The sequence below is a fragment of the Capra hircus genome, chromosome 24 (genome assembly GCF_001704415.2).
Source record: "Capra hircus breed San Clemente chromosome 24, ASM170441v1, whole genome shotgun sequence".
Lineage (NCBI taxonomy): Eukaryota > Metazoa > Chordata > Mammalia > Artiodactyla > Bovidae > Capra > Capra hircus.
Window position 1 is genome coordinate 45,588,731 of NC_030831.1, and position 16,099 is coordinate 45,604,829.

A 16,099-nucleotide genomic window follows, 5' to 3' on the forward strand; every position below is an offset into this window, starting at 1 on the left:
GATAAAGCCACAGCAGCAGGGACCAATGAGGAAAACTTTCGATCATATTGAGATACAACTCCATGCAGACCCAAAACCACCTCCCAAAGAAACAATAAATTCAAGTAAGACATAACTGAGCTGGAGGAGACCAAAAAAAAGAATGGCAGAAGCAAGAAGGAAAGAAGTATAACTACCATTACACAGCCAGACTAAAGTGGAAACTGAAGACATTGTGAAGAGGTTGCTCCAACACCAAGCCCTGGCATAAGCCCTGGCCCAGTGATGAAAGGAAAAGTGTCTCACATGGAGGAATCAGTGCACACAGCCTCCAGTGGGTCACACAAGAGCCACTTACTGCTCCTGGGGAGGGGAAGGAAATAGAAGCTGGAAAGGGCATTGAGGGCAGAGGGGAGAGAAGGGCACTGCAGGCCAACAGACAGCAATATAGGCTGCATAGCAACTAAGAAAATGAACTTCTCCTGGAGCCCTTCTCAGCTGGAAACCCAGGTCTATATGTACGTATCAAGGGGAAAATTCATGTGCAACTAATCACTGCAATAAAACAGTGGGCGGAACAGTACCATTGGCCATATGAAAGATAGAGAAAAAATATTTTAGTGACCAGGAAAAAAGATATATTCTTACTGAGTGGTCAGGGAGCTTTGCACAGCAGAAATGGACTTTCTTCTGGACTTGAAAGAATGGGTGGATTTTGAACAATACAGGTCATGTTGGTGGAGGAATGGCTCCAGGCCCCTCTGGGAGCACAAGTGACTGGAACAGTAGGTCCCTTGTTTCAGAATAGACCTCAGAATAAACCTCCTGCGGCCCCCATCTAGCATCAGCCAAGTTCCTGGGGCTCCATCCTGACTCACTGTTCTTTCCCTTTCCTTTTACCAGCTACATGACCGATGAGCAGCCAAAGCCTGAAAGAGATGTCTGATGTTCACACTCACAGCAGCCCTCTCCTGGCAGAGCCTCTGTCCAGCAGATATAAACTCTACGAATTGGAGTTTCCCAGCCCAAGCTGCTCCCCAAACTCCCAGGATGCACACCCAGCCCTGCCTCTTCTAGAAATGCCTGAAGAAAAGGTGAGTAATGTCCCTCCCAGGATGTTTCCCAAGTCGGGGTGGGAGGAAGGGTGGAGCATGTGTGATCTAATGCCTATAACTGTCACACTGGGGGAGATTCTGCCCACCCCCCAATACAGCTCACATCCACAATCAATCCCTCCTGACCTTAGATGGAAAATGTGACTCTGTGTGTGATATGATGTTAAGGACAAGTAGAGAATGCATACTCAACACACACTTACAAGTCTTCCAACCAGTCCCCCAAATCTTTCTCCTTGTATCTGCTCCATGAATTACCCTATTGTCTTCAAAAGGAAGCCCTCTTTCAAAGCAGGCCTTTAGTATTCCTTGGACCCAGCATCATCAAGGCAGCATGACTAGCTACCAACTCAGTGGCCAAGGACCCAAGACTGTTAAGGTTATTAATTAGATGTAATTCAGGTACCATAAAATTCACCTCTTTAAAGTATATAATACACTGGTTTTTCACATATTTACAAGGTTGTGCACACATCACTATTATCTAATTCCAGAATATTTTTATCACCTCGAAAAGAAAGTCCATACTCCTTAACAGTCAGCCCTCCTTTCATCTTCCCCACCTCCGAGCCCTTGGCAAAACGACCAGTCTACTTTCTGGATTTATAGATTTGCCCATTCTATATATTTCATGTAAATGGAATCATATAATATATGCCTTTTGTGATTGGTTCCTTTCATTTAGCATAACATTTTGGGTTATTTCAGTAATCATTCCCTTTTATGGCCAATAACATTTCATTGTATCTTCAGTTGTTGTTCAGTCATTAAGTCATGTCCAGCTCTTTGCAACCCCATGGACTGTGGCATGCCAGTTTCCTCTGTCCTTCACTAACTCCAGGAGTTTGCTCAAATTCATGAGCACTGAGTCAATGGTGCTATCTAACCATCTCATCTGCTACCACCCCTTTCGCCTTTTGCCTTCAATCTTTCCCAGAATCTGGGTCTTTTCCAAAGAGTCAGTTCTTCACATCAGATGAACTGACTCATCTCAAAGTACTGGAGCTTCAGCTTCAGCATGAGTCTTTGCCATGAATATTCATGGTTGGTTTCCTTTGGGATTGACTTGTTTGATTTCCTTGAAGTCCAAAGGACTCTCAAGAGTCTTCTCAACCACCACATTTCAAAAGCATCAGTTCTTCAGCTCTCAGTCTTCTTTGCGGTCCAGCTCTCACATCCTTACATGACTACAGGAAAAACCATAGCTTTGACTGTACACATCTTGGTCAGCAAAGTAATGTCTCTGCTTTTTAATATGCTGTTTAGGTTTGTCATAGCTTTCCTTCCAAGGAACAAGCATCTTTTAATTTCATGGCTGCAGTCACCATCTGCAGTGATTTTGGAGCCCAAGAAAATGAAATCGGTCACTGTTTCCACTTTTTCACCTTCTATTTGCCATGAAGTGATGGGATCAGATGCCATGATCTTAGTTTTTTTAATGTCATTTAAATCCAGCTTTTTCACTCTCTTTTTTCACTCTCATCAAGAGGTTCTTTAGTTCTTCTTCATTTTCTGCCATTAGAGTAGTAGCATCTGCATATCTGAGGTTGTTGATAGTTCTCCTGGCAATCTCAATTCCAGTTTGTGATTCATCCAGCCTAGCATTTTACATGATCTAATCTGCATACAAGTTAAATAATCAGGATGACAGCATGCAGCCATGTCATACTCCTTTCCCAGTTTTGAGCCAGTCAGTTGTCCATGTCTGATTCTAACTGTTGCTTCCTGTTTCCCAGGAGACAGGTAAGGTGGTCTGGCACTCTGATCACTTTCCACAGTTTGTTGTGATCCACACCGTCAAAGGCTTTTGTGTAGTCAACAAAGCACAAGTAGATGTTTTTCTGGAACTCCCTTCCTTTCTCCATGATCCACCGAATGTTGGCAATTTGATACCTGGTTCCTCTGCCTTTTCTAAATCCAGCTTATACATCTGGAAATTCTCAGTTCACATACTGCTGAAGCCTAGTTTGAAGGATTTTGAGCATAACCATGCTAGCGTGTGAAATGAGCACAATTGTACAGTAGTTTGAGTATTCTTTGGCATTGCCCTTCATTGGGATTGGAATGAAAACTGACCTTTTCCAGTCCTATAGCCACCACTGAGTTTTCCAAATCTGCGGACACACTGAGTGCAGGAGTTTCACAGCATTATCTTCTAGTATTTAAAAAGCTCAGATGGAATTCTGTCACCTCCACTAGCCTTGTTCTTAGTAATGCTTCCTAAGGCCCACTTGACTTCATACTCCAGGTTGTCTGGCTCCAGGTGAGTGACCATGCCATTGTGGTTATCCAGGTCATTAAGACCTTTTTTGTGTAGTTCTTCTGTGCATGTCTCTGCCTGTTCTCAGTCTCTGCTGCTTCTGTCCTTACCAAATAGGTCCTTACCATTTTTGTCCTTTTTGGTGCCCATCCTTCCATGAAATATTTCCTTGGTATCTCCAATTTTCTTGAAGAAATCTCTAGTCTTTCCCATTCTATTGTTTTCCTCTATTTTTTGGCATTGTTCCTTTAAGAAGCCTTCCTTACCTCTCCTTGCTACTCTCTGGAATTCTGCATTCAGTTGGGTGTATCTTTCCCTATCTCCCTTGCCTTTCACTTCTCTTCTTTCCTCAGCTATTTGTAAAGCCTCCTCAGTTAATCACTTTGCCTTCTTGAATTTCTTTTTCTTTGTACGGTTTTGGTCACTGCCTCTTGTACAATGTTATGAATCTCTGTCTATAGTTTTTCAGGCATTCTGTCTACCAAATCTAGTCCCTTGAATCTATTTGTCATCTCCACTGATTTAAGTCATATCTGAATGGCCTAGTGGTTTTCCCTACTGCCTTCAATTTAAGCCTGAATTTTGCATTAGCGAGCTCATGATCTGAGCCACAGTCAGCCACAGGTCTTGTTTTTGCTGACTCTGTAGAGCTTCCCTGTCTTTGGCTACAAAGGACATAATCAACCTGATTTTTATGTTGACCATCTGATGATCTCCATGTGTAAAGTCATCTCTTGGATTGTTGGAAAAGTGTATTTGCTATGGCCAGCGTGTTCTCTTGACAAGGCTCTGGTAGCCTTTGCCCTGCTTCATTTTGTACTCTAAGGCCAAACTTGCCTGTTTTTCTGGGTATCTCTTGACTTCCTACTTTTGCATTCCAACCCCCAGTGATGAAAAGGGGTTGATGAATCCTTTTGGTGATGAAAACCTCTTTTTGGTTTAGTTCTAGAAGATATTGTAAGCCTTCATAGAAACAGTCAAATTCAGCTTCTTAGGCATCAGTGGTTGGGGCATAGACTTGGATTACCGTGATGTTGGATGGTTTGCCTTGGAAATAGACTTGAGGTCATTCTTTCGTTTTAAGATTGTACCTATTTTGGGCTCTTTTGTTCATGATGAAGGCTACTCCATTTCTTCTAAGGGATTCTTGCCCACAATAGTAGATACAGTGGGCATCTGAACTAAATTCACCCATTCCCATTCTTTAATTCGCTGATTCCTAAGATGTCAATGTTCACTCTTGCCATCTTTTGCTTGACCATGTCCAATGTATCTTAATTCATAGACTTAACATTCTAGGTTTTTACAGCATCAGCCTTCACTGTCACCACCAGACACATCCACAACTAAGTGTTGTTTCTACTTTGGCCCAACCACTTCATTCTTCTGGAGTTATTAGTAATTGCCCTCCACTCCTCCCCAGTAGCATATTGAACACCTTCCAACTTGAGGGGCTCATCTTCTGGTATCATATCTTTTTGCCTTTTCATACTGTTTATGGGGTTCTCAAGGCAAGAGTACCTAGAAGTGACATTTCTGGATCACATGGTAAGTCTACATTCAACATTTTAAGAAACTGACAAATTGTTTCCCAAAGTGGCTGTGTTAGTGTTTATTCTCACCGGCAATGTACACATTGTGCCATTCCACCTCCTCAACAAACTGTGTTGTCTTTTTTATTATAGTCTAGGTAAATGTGATGGAGAAGGCAATGTCACCCACTCCAGTACTCTTGCCTGGAAAATCCCATGGACGGAGGAGCCTGGTGGGCTGCAGTCCATGGGGTCACGAAGAGTCGGGCATGACTGAGTGACTTCACTTTCACTTTTCACTTTTCCTGCATTGGAGAAGGAAATGGCAACCCACTCCAGTGATCTTGCCTAGAGAATCCCAGGAACGGCGGAGCCTGATGGGCTGTATGTCTATGGGGTCACACAGAGTCGGACGTGACTGAAGCGACTTAGCAGTAGCAGCAAGTAAATGTGAAGGGACAGCTCACTGTGATTTTAATTAGCATTTCCCGAATGGCAAATGGGGCTTCCGTGGTGGCTCAGTTGGTAAAGAAGCTGCCTGCAATGCAGGAGACTGCTTGCAATGGAGGAGACATGAGTTCAGTCACTGGGTCGAGAAGGTCCCCTGGAGAAGAAAATGGCAACCCACTGCAGTATTCTTGCTTGGGAAATCCCATAGAGAAGCCTGGTGGGCTACTGTCCATGGGGTCACCAAGAGTAGGACTTAGCGACTAAACCACCACCAATGGCAGATGATTCTGGGACATCTTTTCAAGTGCTTACTGGCCACTTATATATCTCCTTTGGAAAAATGTTTTTTCAAGTACTTTGCTCATTTTTAAATTATGTTACTTGTCCTTTTATGGTGGAGTTGTAGTCATTCTTCTTATAGTCTAGACCCTTTCCAGATATATAATTTACAAATTATTTCTCCCATGGTGTAGGTTGTCCTTTCACTTTCTTGATAATGTCCTTAGAAGCACAGAGTTTTTAATTCTGATTAAGTCCAATTTATCTATTTTTTTCTTTGATTGCTTATCCTTTGATGTCATATCCAAGAAACCATTTTCTTATCCAAGGTCAAAAGATGTACACCAATGTTTTAATTGAATGGTTTTATAGTTTTAGCACTTACATATAAATCTTTTATCCATCTTAAGTTACTTTCTGTATATGATTTTAAGTAGGGATACAATTTCAGTCTTTTAACTAGTGAGTATCCACTTGTCCCAGCACCATCGTTAAAAAGATTATCCTTCCTCCACTGAATTGTCTTGATATTCCTATCAACAATCAATTGACCATAAATATATGGGTTTGTTTCTGGGCTCTAATTTCTATAGGTCCGATTTATATGTTTATTCTTAAGGTAATACCACACCACCTTGAGCACTGGAGCTTCATAGTAAGTTTTGAAATCAGGAAATATGAGTTTTCCAACTTTGTTCTTCTTTTTCAAGATTGTTTTATCTAATCTGAGATCCTTGAATTTATATTTTAGGATCCAAACTTCAATCTCCACAAAAAATAAATAAAGAAAGAAAGAAAAAGGGAACTGACATTTTGATAAGGATTGTATCAAAACTATAGACCAATTTGGAGAATATTGTATCTTAACAAAATTAAGTCATCCAGTCAGTGAGCATAAGCTATCTTTCTTTTTATTTAAGTCTTTAACTTCTTTCAGTGATGTTTTGTAAGTTTGAGTGCACAATTTTACACCTCTTTTGTTACATTCAATCCAAAATATTTCATTTTTTTTATGCTACATAGATAGAATTGTCTTCTTTATAAAATCTGTTTTTGTATGTATACTGATTATCTATCCTGAAAACTTGCTGAATTAATTCATTATCTCTAACAGTTTTGGGGTTTTTTTTTGCAGATTTCTTAAGGTTTTCTGTACAAAAGGATGTCTTCAAATAGAGATAGTTTAAATTTGTTCTTTCCAATTTGGTTCCCTTTGTCTTTTTTGTTTGTTTGTTTGTTTGTTACCTAACTACTCTGGCTAAAATTTCTAGTACAATATGGAATAGCAGTGACAAGAACACACGTCTTTGTCTTGTTACTGATCTTAGAGGGAAAGCATCCAGTTTCACTATTAAGCGTGATATTAGCTCTGAATTTTTAAATTATTAGGTCGAGGAACTTCCTTTGTATTCCTAGTTAGTTGATTGCTTTTATCAGAAAGGTTGTTGAATTTTTCAAATAGTTTTTCTGCATCTGTTGAAATAACCATGTGAGTATTTTTCTTTATGAAACAATCTATTGATAGTTTTTATAGGTTGAAACAGTCTCAAATTCTTAAAACTCTCTTTGGTCATAATCTTTTTTGTATCTACTGGATTTGTTTTGCTAGTATTTGTTAAGGATTTTTGCATCTATATTCATAAAGCGTATTGATCTATATTTTCTTTCTTGTCATGTCTTTGTCTGGCTTTGATATCAGGATAGTACTAGCCTCATAGATTATCTTAAGAAGTGTTCCCTTCTCTTCTGCTTTTTGGAAGGTATTAGAATTAATTCCTTAAGCATTTGGTGCAATTCACAGATGAAGCCACAGTTTCTTTGTGGGAAAGTTTAGGTTGGTTTGACTTTTACATATTTTACAAATATCCTTCTGTGTTTGGTTTTCTTTTTTCTTTTCTTCATTTTTAGCTTTAATCCTTTCCCAGTGGATCTTTTTCACTCCACTGTGGCCAGAAAACATATTGTGTATGATTTCAATCCTTTTACTAATGTTTTTAACCATAAAAATGTTTTACTTATTTGATGGCCCAGCATGGTCTATGGGCTTCCCAAGTGTTGTTGTTCAGTCGCCCAGTCGTGTCCGACTCTTTGTGAACCCATGGACTGCAGCACACCAGGCTTCCCTGTCCTTCACCAATACCCGGAGCTTGCTCAAACTCGTGTCCATTGAGTCAGTGATGCCATCCAACCATACCATCCTCTGTCATCCCCTTCTCCTCCTGCCTTTAATCTTTCCCAGCATCAGTGTCTTTTTCAGTAAGTCAGCTCTTCACATCAGGTGGCCAAAGTATTGGAGCTTCAGCTTCAGCATCAGACCCTCCTAGTGGCACCGTGGTAAAGAACCTGCCTGCCAATGCAAGAGATGCGGGTTCGATTCCTGCATTCCCTGGAGAACGAAATGGCAACCATTCTTGCCTGGGAAATCCCATGAACAGAGGAACCTGGTGGGCTACAGTCTCTGGGGTCACAAAGAGTCAGTCACAACCAATCACACATGCCCACACATCCCCTATATTGGAGAAGGTTCCATGTGCCCCAGAAATGGTATATTCTGCTGCTATTGGGTGAAGTGTTCTACCGATGTCTATTTGGTCTAGTTTATTAGAGTTGTTCAGGTCTTCTATTTCCTTGATCTTCTATCTAGATAGTCTATCATTTTTTCAAATGCAGCATGCAAGGCTTCAGTTATTATTATTGAATCAATTTTTCCTCACATCAATTCTAAAACCTACTGCTTCATAAATTTGGGGGCTTTGTTGTTAAGCATGTAGTGTTTATAATTATTATATTTTCTTGGTAGATTAATCATTTTAATATTAAACTTTTCTTTCTTACTCTCTAGTAACAATTTTTGTTTTAGCAAAAGGTCTATTTTGCTAATATAAGTATAGACACTCCAGCTTTTGTTTTTTTTAGTAACTGTTTGCACAATATATATTTTTCCATCCTTACAATCAATTTATATTTTTGAATATAAAGTATGTCTCTTTTAGAGAAGATATAGTTGTATAACTTTTTAAATTCTGTTCTGCAAATTTCTATCTTTGAAGTGTGTAATCCATTTACATTTAATGTAGTTACTGGTAAGTTAGGATTTATGCCTGCCATTTCGCTATTTGCTTTCTATATATGATATATCTTTTCTGTTTATGTATTATTTCACTACCAACATCTTTTATCTTAAACAGGTATTTTCTAGTGTATCGTTTTAATTCTTCTGTCCTTGTTATGTATATGTTTTAGTTTTTTGTCTGAGTAGTTGTTCTGGATATTATAATTAAATGTCAATATATAAAAATATAGTTTGGATTAAATTCAACTTAATTACAATATTACACAAAGCTATGTTACTATGTAACTCTATCCCTACCTCCTTTGTGCTGTTATTGTCCTACAAATGACATCTTTATATATTGTATGCCCATCAACAATAGAGCTGATTGTGGCTCAGAACATGAGTTTTTTGTTGAAAAATTCAAACATATTGAAGAAAGTAGGAAAAACCACTAGGCCATTCAGATATGACTTAAATCAGTGGAGGTGATAAATAGATTAGAGGAATTAGATTTGGTAGACAGAGTGCCTGAAGAACTATGGACAGAGGTTCATAACATGGTACGGGAGGCAGTGACCAAAACCATCCAAAGAAAAAGGAATGCAAGAAGGCAAAGTGTTTATCCGAGGAGGCTTTACAAATAGGAAAGAAGAGAAGTGCTGCTGCTGCTGCTAAGTCACTTCAGTCGTGTCCGACTCTGGGCGACCCCATAGACGGCAGCCCACCAGGCTCCCCCACCCCTGGGATTCTCCAGGCAAGAACACTGGAGTGGGTTGCCATTTCCTTCTCCAATGAAGAGAAGTGCAAGGCAAGGGAGATAGGGAAAGATAGACCCAACTGAAGGCAGAATTCCAGCGAATAGCAAGGCCTATGCCCAAGCCTTTTAAAGCCCCCTTTGGACATCCTAGTTTTTCCTTTTAAGTTTTTGATTAGCTTCTTGTTTTCCTCAATTGTTATCCACCACCTCAGGCACATTTTTTCCCAGTGTTCTCATTGCCTTAATGGAGGAGAAACTTTGAGGGGGCCTCAGTTCACCATTTCTACTGACATCCTCAAGATATTTAAGTTTTGATGCAAGGACGAGGTTAGAGAAATCTGTAGACCATTAAAGTACAATAGAAACATAATGTGAGCCACACATATAAGTTTAAATTTATATTACTATATTTTAAAAGTAAAAAGCAAAGAACTAGATAAAATTATTTTATTGTTATAGACGTATAGCTGATTTACAATGTATTAGTTTCAGGTGTACAGCAAAGTGATTCAGTTACGTGTGTGTGTGGGGGGGGTGTGTGTGGGTGTGTGTGTGTGTGTTCTTTTTCTGATTCTTTTCCCTGATAAGTTATTGCAATATTTTGTAAAATATTGAGTATGGTTCCCTGTGCTATATAACGGGTCCTTGTTGCTTATCTATTTTATATATGGTAGTGTGTATATGTTAATCCCAAACTAATAATCCCTCCCTCCCCTTTCCCCTTGGTAACCATGTTTGTTTTCTAGGTCTGTGTGTCTGTTTCTATTTTGCATGTAAGTTTCTTTGTACTATTTTTTTTTTTTTTAGATTCCACATATTAGAGATATCATATGATATTTGTCTTCCTCTGACTGGCTTACTTCATTTAGTATGATAATCTTTGGGTCCACATGTTGCTGAAAATGGCATGATTTCATTCTTCTTATGGCTGAGTAAGAGTCCATTGTATAAATATACCACATTTTCTTTATCAATCCATTTGTCCAACTGATGGACTCTTACATTGTTCCTATAGTCTGGCTATTGTAAGTAGTGCTGCAGTGAACATTGGGATGCATATATCTTTTCAAATTGTGTTTTTCCCCATATGTATGCCTAGGAGTTGGAATGCTGGATCATATGGTAGCCCTGTCTTTAGCTTTTCTACATAGTGACTGTACCAACTTACATTCCCACCAAGAGTGTGGGAGGGTGCCTTTTTCTTTACATCTTTTCCAGCATTTATTGTTCATAGACTTTTTGATGGTGGACATTCTGACTGGTGTGAGGTGATACCTCACTGTAGTCTTGATTTGCATTTCTCTAATAATTGGTGATGCTGAGCGTCTTTTATGTGCCTTTTATCCATCTGTATGCCTTCTGTGGAAAAATGTCTGTTTAGATCTTCTGCCCATTTTTTCATTGGATTGTTTGTTTTTGTGATGTTGAACTGTGGCTAATCTAAATTGAAATGTGCTCTAAAATATATTTATCTCTAAAATATGCAAACAGTTCATACAGGTGAAATTAGTTGAGTAATATGTTTTGTTTAACTTAATATGTATGAATATATTATTATTTTAATATATAATCAATAGAAAGCATCACTGAGGTCTTTCATACATTCTTTTTTCATACTAAGGCTTCAAAACCTACTTAAGCACATCTCAGTTCAGATTAGCCACATTTTAAGTGTCAAGAGCCACATGTCCTACTGGCTATTATATTGGGAGACATAGTTTTAGAGCAAGGAGTCCTGACCCAAGGGTTCATAAATGGATGGAACTTAGATGGAGAAAAGAATTTATCTTTATTTTCACTAACCTCCAAGGAACTTTAGCATTTACTTCAATGATAAATACAAGCAATAAACAGCCACATTAGTAGTACCTGGGGTTTTTGTCGTTGCCACAGATTGGGTTCTCCCAGGAAGCTGACTCCGAGATGGAGATATGGATCCAAGATATTTACTGGGGTCTGTCCTTGGGTCAATACTTGTAGAGAAGTGAAAGCAGCAGGATTGGGCCGAAGCTGGGCTGTGATGTAGTCAGAACAAAGGTCGTGGGTGATCCTACCGTGAGTGCTGGAGCTAGAATGGCCCTATACAGTTGTCCTGAGTTGACATCCCACATATTCACTCATCTCTACCTTGGAATTATAATCGGTATTGGTATTGGATCTACTGCCCCTATATGTACATCGGGTTTTTAAAATATTGTGATAACCGCATTCCAATATAATGGTTTTCATTGCAATCTCATTTTATGCATTTACAAACATTCTAGAAAGAAGTCCACAGGCTTGCCAAACTACCAAAAAGGATCCACGGACACACAAAGTTAAGAACCCTGCTCTGAGGAATGTGTAGTGGTCCTGGGAGGAGCAGGCCTGCATGAAGCACTCTAGACAGCATTGCGCAATGGACATGTATCTCATAATCCCCGATCTTTATCAAAAAAAAAAAAAATCTGACAATCTTCCCTAGCCCCTAACACCCCTGATCTCAAAAAGCTCTGTTATTTAATGTTTTATCATGGTTCTTCCTGAAAGGATCTCCGGTCATCCAACGAAGAAAGCCACATTGTGAAGATTGAAAAGCCCAATGAAAAGGATACAAGAAGAGAAAGTGGGGCAGCCCCTCAGGGCTCTGCAGGCCAAGGGGGCATCGGTCTCTTCCAAGCAGTGGGCTACCTCACAGGCGAGATGGAGGAGTATAGGAGCTGGCTGGAAGGTAGGCAGATGTCCAGGGACGAAGCAGCCAGGCCAGGCCAGGGAGCCAGTGCTCCCCCTGGCTTGGACTGGGGGAGCTGCTCCCTCACTTACCCACAGCGGGTCCCAGCCCCAAGCTGGCTCCAGTGAGCATAATGTATCCTACCATCTGAATTTCCATGATTTCAGAATTCAGTACATTTCACTGATTTTAGCTCTTGGCCAGTGCGTCACTCCTACCTGGAATAGATATAGGGCAACCATAGTGGCAACATGCAAGCCATTTTCTAACAAACTAAGTGGTCATTCCTTCACTTATCCCACAGTCATTTTTTCTGTGCCAAGAAAATATTGGCCTCACCCTCCCCAGTGTTCCAGGTTCTTTCCTTATAACATCATTCATCTGCCAGTTTCCCTTAACTAATGTTGCCACAAATACCCCCCACCCTCCTCTCCCTCACCTGCCGCCCACTTGCACAGGTTGTCCTGGAAACCAAGCCAGGGAATGAGACAGAACATATGTCAGTCTTCAGTGTCAATGCATAACTCAATGCTAATTTCACAGCTGGGCTAAAATCGTTTCTTTCCCAGCTTTTTTTTTTCCCTCCAGACCAGTTTCTTTCCTGCTCAGATACCAGCCCTCAACTGAGCCATAGAGTTCTACACAAAAAGAGTTTCCTTCCCTCCCCACCTCTTCCTTTGGACCAATAAATTTCCCTTGGAATGATCCTTGGGCTTCCTTGCCAACCAAGCTGATGGCTGGAACAGCATTAAATTGGTCTCAGCATGGCACTCAGTCTGTACGACAAAACTGACAGCCACTGTGGACTGACTCAGAGGCTCAGGCTGGGCACCCAGAGGAATGAGAGATGTCCCCACTAGTGCGGCCCTGTCTGCTTTGGTTGCCACGCCAACCAGCGGCCCGGCAGGGAAGCACAGGCTCAACCCTGCTGATGACTCTGCCTATCTCTTTCAGATAAACCCCTGGCCTTCCAGTTCACAGACTGGGTTCTGAGGGGGGCCGCTCAGGTGATGTTTGCCAACAACCCTCTCAGCGGGTTCGTCATCTTCATAGGGCTCCTGATCCAGAATCCCTGGTGGACAATTACGGGAGGTCTGGGGACCGTGGTGTCAACTTTAACTGCCCTCATCTTGAGCCAGGACAGGTGAGTTCCTCTCTGTGAGGGTCTTGGTTTCTCGGAGTAGAAAGGTGGCGAAGCAATTACTTGAGTGACCACCCAACTGTACCCTAGTATCAGCCAACCAGTTTCCTGAGAATCACCTTTGAACATGTCACTGGAGTTCTTCACACAGTGTGCTCACAGCAAGTGACAGCACCAGGCTCCATTTGACTGTAGAGCCTTCTGGAAACATTCCCTCAAAGGCAGGTGCAGCTGTTCTTCCTTCATGGAGCCTACAATGCAGTTGAGAGAGATACAACTAACACACAAGAAATGTCTCTGAGTAATACTAGGCAGTATACATACTGGAGAGTTCAGAGCAGGCAGACATCTCTACGTGTTGGGAAGGCTAGAGAGGGCAGCCTTGAACTAGTAGTGCTGATGTGGGAGAGTGGAAGGCCAGCAGGCAAGAGGGTAGTGCTGGGGTGGTTTAGAGAAGGGAACAAGCAGGAGCCAGAAAGCACAGTGGGAGGTGGGGGGAGCGGCCAGCTCTGCACCAGGGGCCACAAATTCCAGTAACAAGAGGTAGCATTTTGTTGAACTGACCTTTGCCATAAGTTATGGTTCCCAAACTTTCCTGATGGCCAGAATCACCTGGAGTGATTGCTAAGAAATGTAGTTTCTCACTTCCCCCCAATTCTCCCTCCTTCCCAGAGATGTTCCCTTTCAGCGGATCTGGATATGGGGGTGGTGTTTTAAATAAGATTCTCCTGGGTGCTTCTGATGACCAGAGAGGTTTAGGAAAGCCTATGACCTCAATTTTTTTTTTTTTGGGGGGTCACAAATCCATTCACATATCATGAATGGTCAGCAGTTTAAAAAAAATTTTTTTAATTAAAATAACAGCATCAAATAAAACAGATTAGAGTGATCCATACATAGTAAAGGTAAAGTATTATTTTGTGAAATTTTTGTTTCAATCATGTTGTGTGTGTGTGAGAGAGAGAGAGAGAGAAACTGGGTCATACTATGAAATACATTCCTTCCTTACTGTGGAGCACTGTCAAAAAGATTGAAAAATACCTTTTTGCCTTGTTACCTGTGGTTCTTCCTGTGACTTCACAAAGCAGACAGTGAAGGTAAAAGCGTTCACATTTTGCAAGTGAGAGAAAGGAGGCTGGGAGTTGCTGACGCACGGTGCCATGGCCAATGGGCGGCAGGGCTCAGATTTAGACACGTGGCTGCTCCCGCTGGCACATGGACAGAGTGGACAGCAGAGCCAGAGGCCCCCGGTGACCCCAGAGCCTGGGGAACAATCCAAGCTGCTTGTGTTGTAACCAGTGCCACACTCCTCCAGCCACCCGACATTCCAGCTCCACCAAGACACACGCCAGCTCTAAGCTCGAAGGCCATTCCAGGTCAGATGGATGAGAGGCTGAATTCTTCGGGGTGAAGTTCTGGCGAGTGACAGGAGAAATGCACTCCAGCCAGGATCTGTGTCTTGGCGTCTAGCACTGGGCTCCCTATTCCTTGCTGCCACTTACCTAAAGCCTCCCAGCAGCTGACACATAACTGGCCTCTGGCAGGATCAGCTCTTGTCCTTTCTGCTCCGTCATTGTTTGCCAAAAATCCCCTGAGGTGAATTCTGTCTAGCCAACCTACAGGTCATCTTCAAGAAGCCCAGGTTCCTTCCTGATCTGACAGTTTGATTCTCCCCCTTCCCTGCTGACCATAATCCACTGGAAAACTTGCCAAGTCATTCAAAGAGTTGCTCCATGGATTTTTTTGCTCCCAATTTTACAAGGGAAACACACACCTTGCCTGCCTAATCTTCCCAGTTGTCCTGATTAAGAATCTAAGACAAGAGTGCATTAGATTAAAAACCCAATCCCTCAGCCGGATTCCAAAGCCTTCTCTGACAGGCCTCACCCAACCTACTACCCAACATCACACTCTTCCCAGCTGAGAACTTTTGCTTCTGCCTATCTAATCCTGTTGTTGTCGTTCAGTCACTAAACTCATTTCCTACTCTCTGTGACCCCATGGACTGCAGCCCACCAGGGGTCTCTGTCCTTCACTGTCTCCCAGAGTTTGCTCAAATTCATGTCCACTGAGCTGGTGATGCTTTCTAACCATCATCCTCTGTCGCCCCCTTCTCCTTTTGCCCTCAGTCTTTCCCAGCATCAGGGTCTTTTCCAATGAGTCAGCTCTTCGAATCAGATGGCCAAAGCATTGGATCTTCAGATTCAACACCAGTCCTTCCAGTGAATATTCAGGGTTGATCTCCTTTAGGATTGACTGGTTTGATCTCTTCGCCGTCCAAGGGTCTTTGGTGCTTTGTCTTCTTTACATCTATACCTGATGTACATGTACATCTCACATCTGTACAGGACTACTGGAAACCACAGTTTTGACTATATGGACCTTTGTTGCAAGCTGATTTCTCTGCTCTTTAATAAGTTTGTCATATCTTTCCTTCTGGCAAGCAAGCTTCTTTTCATTTCATGGTTGCAGTCATGAAAGTGATTGGAAAGGGCAGTCCACAGTGATTTTGGAGACCAAGAAAATAAAATCTTACACTGCTTCTACTTTTTCCCCTTCTATTTGCCACAAAGTGATGGAACCAGATGCCATGATCTTAGTTTTTTGAATGCTGAGTTTTAAGCCAGCCTTTTCACTCTCCTCTTTCACCCTCATCAAGAGGCTCTTTAGTTCCTCTTCACTTTCTGCCATTCGAGTGGTATCATCTGCATATCTGAGGTTGTTGATATTTCTACCAGCAATCTTAATTTCAGCTTGTGATTCATCCAGCCCAGCATTTCACATGATGCACTCTGCATATAAGTTAAATAAGCAAGGTGAC

At 41.5% G+C, this 16,099-nt stretch overlaps 1 protein-coding gene across 1 annotated transcript in view; it reads left to right on the forward strand.

Annotated features, from left to right (window-relative positions):
* SLC14A2 (solute carrier family 14 member 2) overlaps positions 899-16,099 on the forward strand; it is a 66,757-nt gene continuing 51,556 nt past the window's right edge. The window contains exons 1-3 of the mRNA XM_005697163.3: positions 899-1,073; positions 11,957-12,137; positions 13,092-13,281. Coding sequence (XP_005697220.2) covers positions 918-1,073; positions 11,957-12,137; positions 13,092-13,281 — 527 coding nt within the window. The 5' untranslated portion in view covers positions 899-917. The remainder of the gene's footprint in view (positions 1,074-11,956; positions 12,138-13,091; positions 13,282-16,099) is intronic.